General features: G+C 48.2%; 1 protein-coding gene across 1 annotated transcript in view; it reads right to left on the bottom strand.

The window, feature by feature from the left end:
- Nucleotides 1-1,233, bottom strand: part of LOC123490448 (1-phosphatidylinositol 4,5-bisphosphate phosphodiesterase eta-2-like) — a 5,224-nt gene extending 3,991 nt beyond the window's left edge. The window contains exon 1 of the mRNA XM_045220483.1: nt 1,154-1,233. Coding sequence (XP_045076418.1) covers nt 1,154-1,233 — 80 coding nt within the window. The remainder of the gene's footprint in view (nt 1-1,153) is intronic.
- Between the last annotated feature and the right edge of the window lie 339 nt (nt 1,234-1,572).

Raw genomic sequence — 1,572 nt, 5'->3', positions numbered from 1 at the left:
CCCTCCTGTACTCCCCTCCTGTACTCCCTGTACTCCAACACCATCATTAAGTTTGCCGACGACACAACAGTAGTAGGCCTGATCACCGACAACGATGAGACAGCCTATAGGAAGGAGGTCAGAGACCTGGCCGTGTGGTGCCAGGATAACAACCTCTCCCTCAACGTGACCAAGACAAAGGAGATGATTGTGGACTACAGGAAAAAAAAAAGAGGACTGAGCACGCCCCATTCTCTCGACAGGGCTGTAGTGGAACAGGTTGAGAGCTTCAAGTTCCTTGGTGTCCACATCACCAACGAACTATCATGGTCCAAACACACCAAGACAGTCATGAAGAGGGCACGACAAAGCCTCAGGAGACTGAAAAGATTTGTCATCGTCCTCAGATCCTCAAAAATTCTAAAGCTGCACCATCGAGAGCATCCTGACTGGTTGCATCACCCGCCTGGTATGGCAACTGCTTGGCCTCCGACCGCAAGGCACTACAGAGGGCAGTCGTGCGTACGGCCCAGTACATCACTGGGGCCAAGCTTCCTGCCATCCAGGACCTCTATACTCAGGCGGTGTCAGAGGAAGGCCCTCAAAATTGTCAAAGACTCCAGCCACCCTAGTCATAGACTGTTCTCTCTGCTACCGCAACGCAAGTGGTACCGGAGTGCCAGTCTAGGTCCAAAAGACTTCTCAACAGCTTCTACCCCCAAGCCATAAGACTCCTGAACAGCTAATCATGGCTACCCAGACTATTTGTACTGCCCCCCCACCCCATCCTTTTACGCTGCTGCTACTCTGTTAATTATTTATGCATAGTCACTTTAACTCTACCCACATGTACATATTACTTAAACTATCTCAACTAGCCGGTGCCCCCGCACATTGACTCTGCACCGGTACCCCCCTGTATATATAGCCTCCCTACTGTTATTTTATTTTACTTCTGATCTTTTTTTCTCAACGCTTTTTTGTTGTTTTATACTACTTTTTTATTAAAAATAAATGCACTGTTGGTTAAGGGCTGTAAGTAAGCATTTCACTGTAATGTCTGCACCTGTTGTATTCTGTGCATGTGGCCAATACAATTTGATTTGATTTGATTTGATTTTACTTAATCACAAACACACACACAGTGATAGTTTATGGATTGTGGTGTATTTACTGGTTGTTGATGAAGGCGTATTTGTCGATGGTCTCTATGACAGACTTGAAGGTGATCTTGGAGGTCAGGAGTGTAGCCATGCTGGACCATGGCTCTCCATCAGGACCATCCCAACAGTCCACTACAGATAGACAGAGAGGGAGATGGGGATAGAGAGAGAGAGAGGGAGAAGGGATAGACAGAGAGAGAGAGAGAGAGAGAGAGAGAGAGAGAGAGAGAGAGAGAGAGGGAGAGAGGAGAGAGAGAGAGAGAGAGAGAGAGAGAGAGAGAGAGAGAGAGAGAGAGAGAGAGAGGGGGGAGAGATGGAGAGAGGGAGAGAGAGAGAGAGAGAGAGAGAGGGAGGGAGGGAGAGAGAGAGAGAGAGAGAGAGAGAGAGAGAGAGAGAGAGAGAGAGAGAGAGAGAGAGAGAGAGAGAGAGG

The sequence above is a fragment of the Coregonus clupeaformis genome, unplaced genomic scaffold, assembly GCF_020615455.1.
Source record: "Coregonus clupeaformis isolate EN_2021a unplaced genomic scaffold, ASM2061545v1 scaf4010, whole genome shotgun sequence".
In the NCBI taxonomy this organism is placed as follows: domain Eukaryota; kingdom Metazoa; phylum Chordata; class Actinopteri; order Salmoniformes; family Salmonidae; genus Coregonus; species Coregonus clupeaformis.
This window is presented reverse-complemented; position numbering and strand designations above follow the sequence as displayed.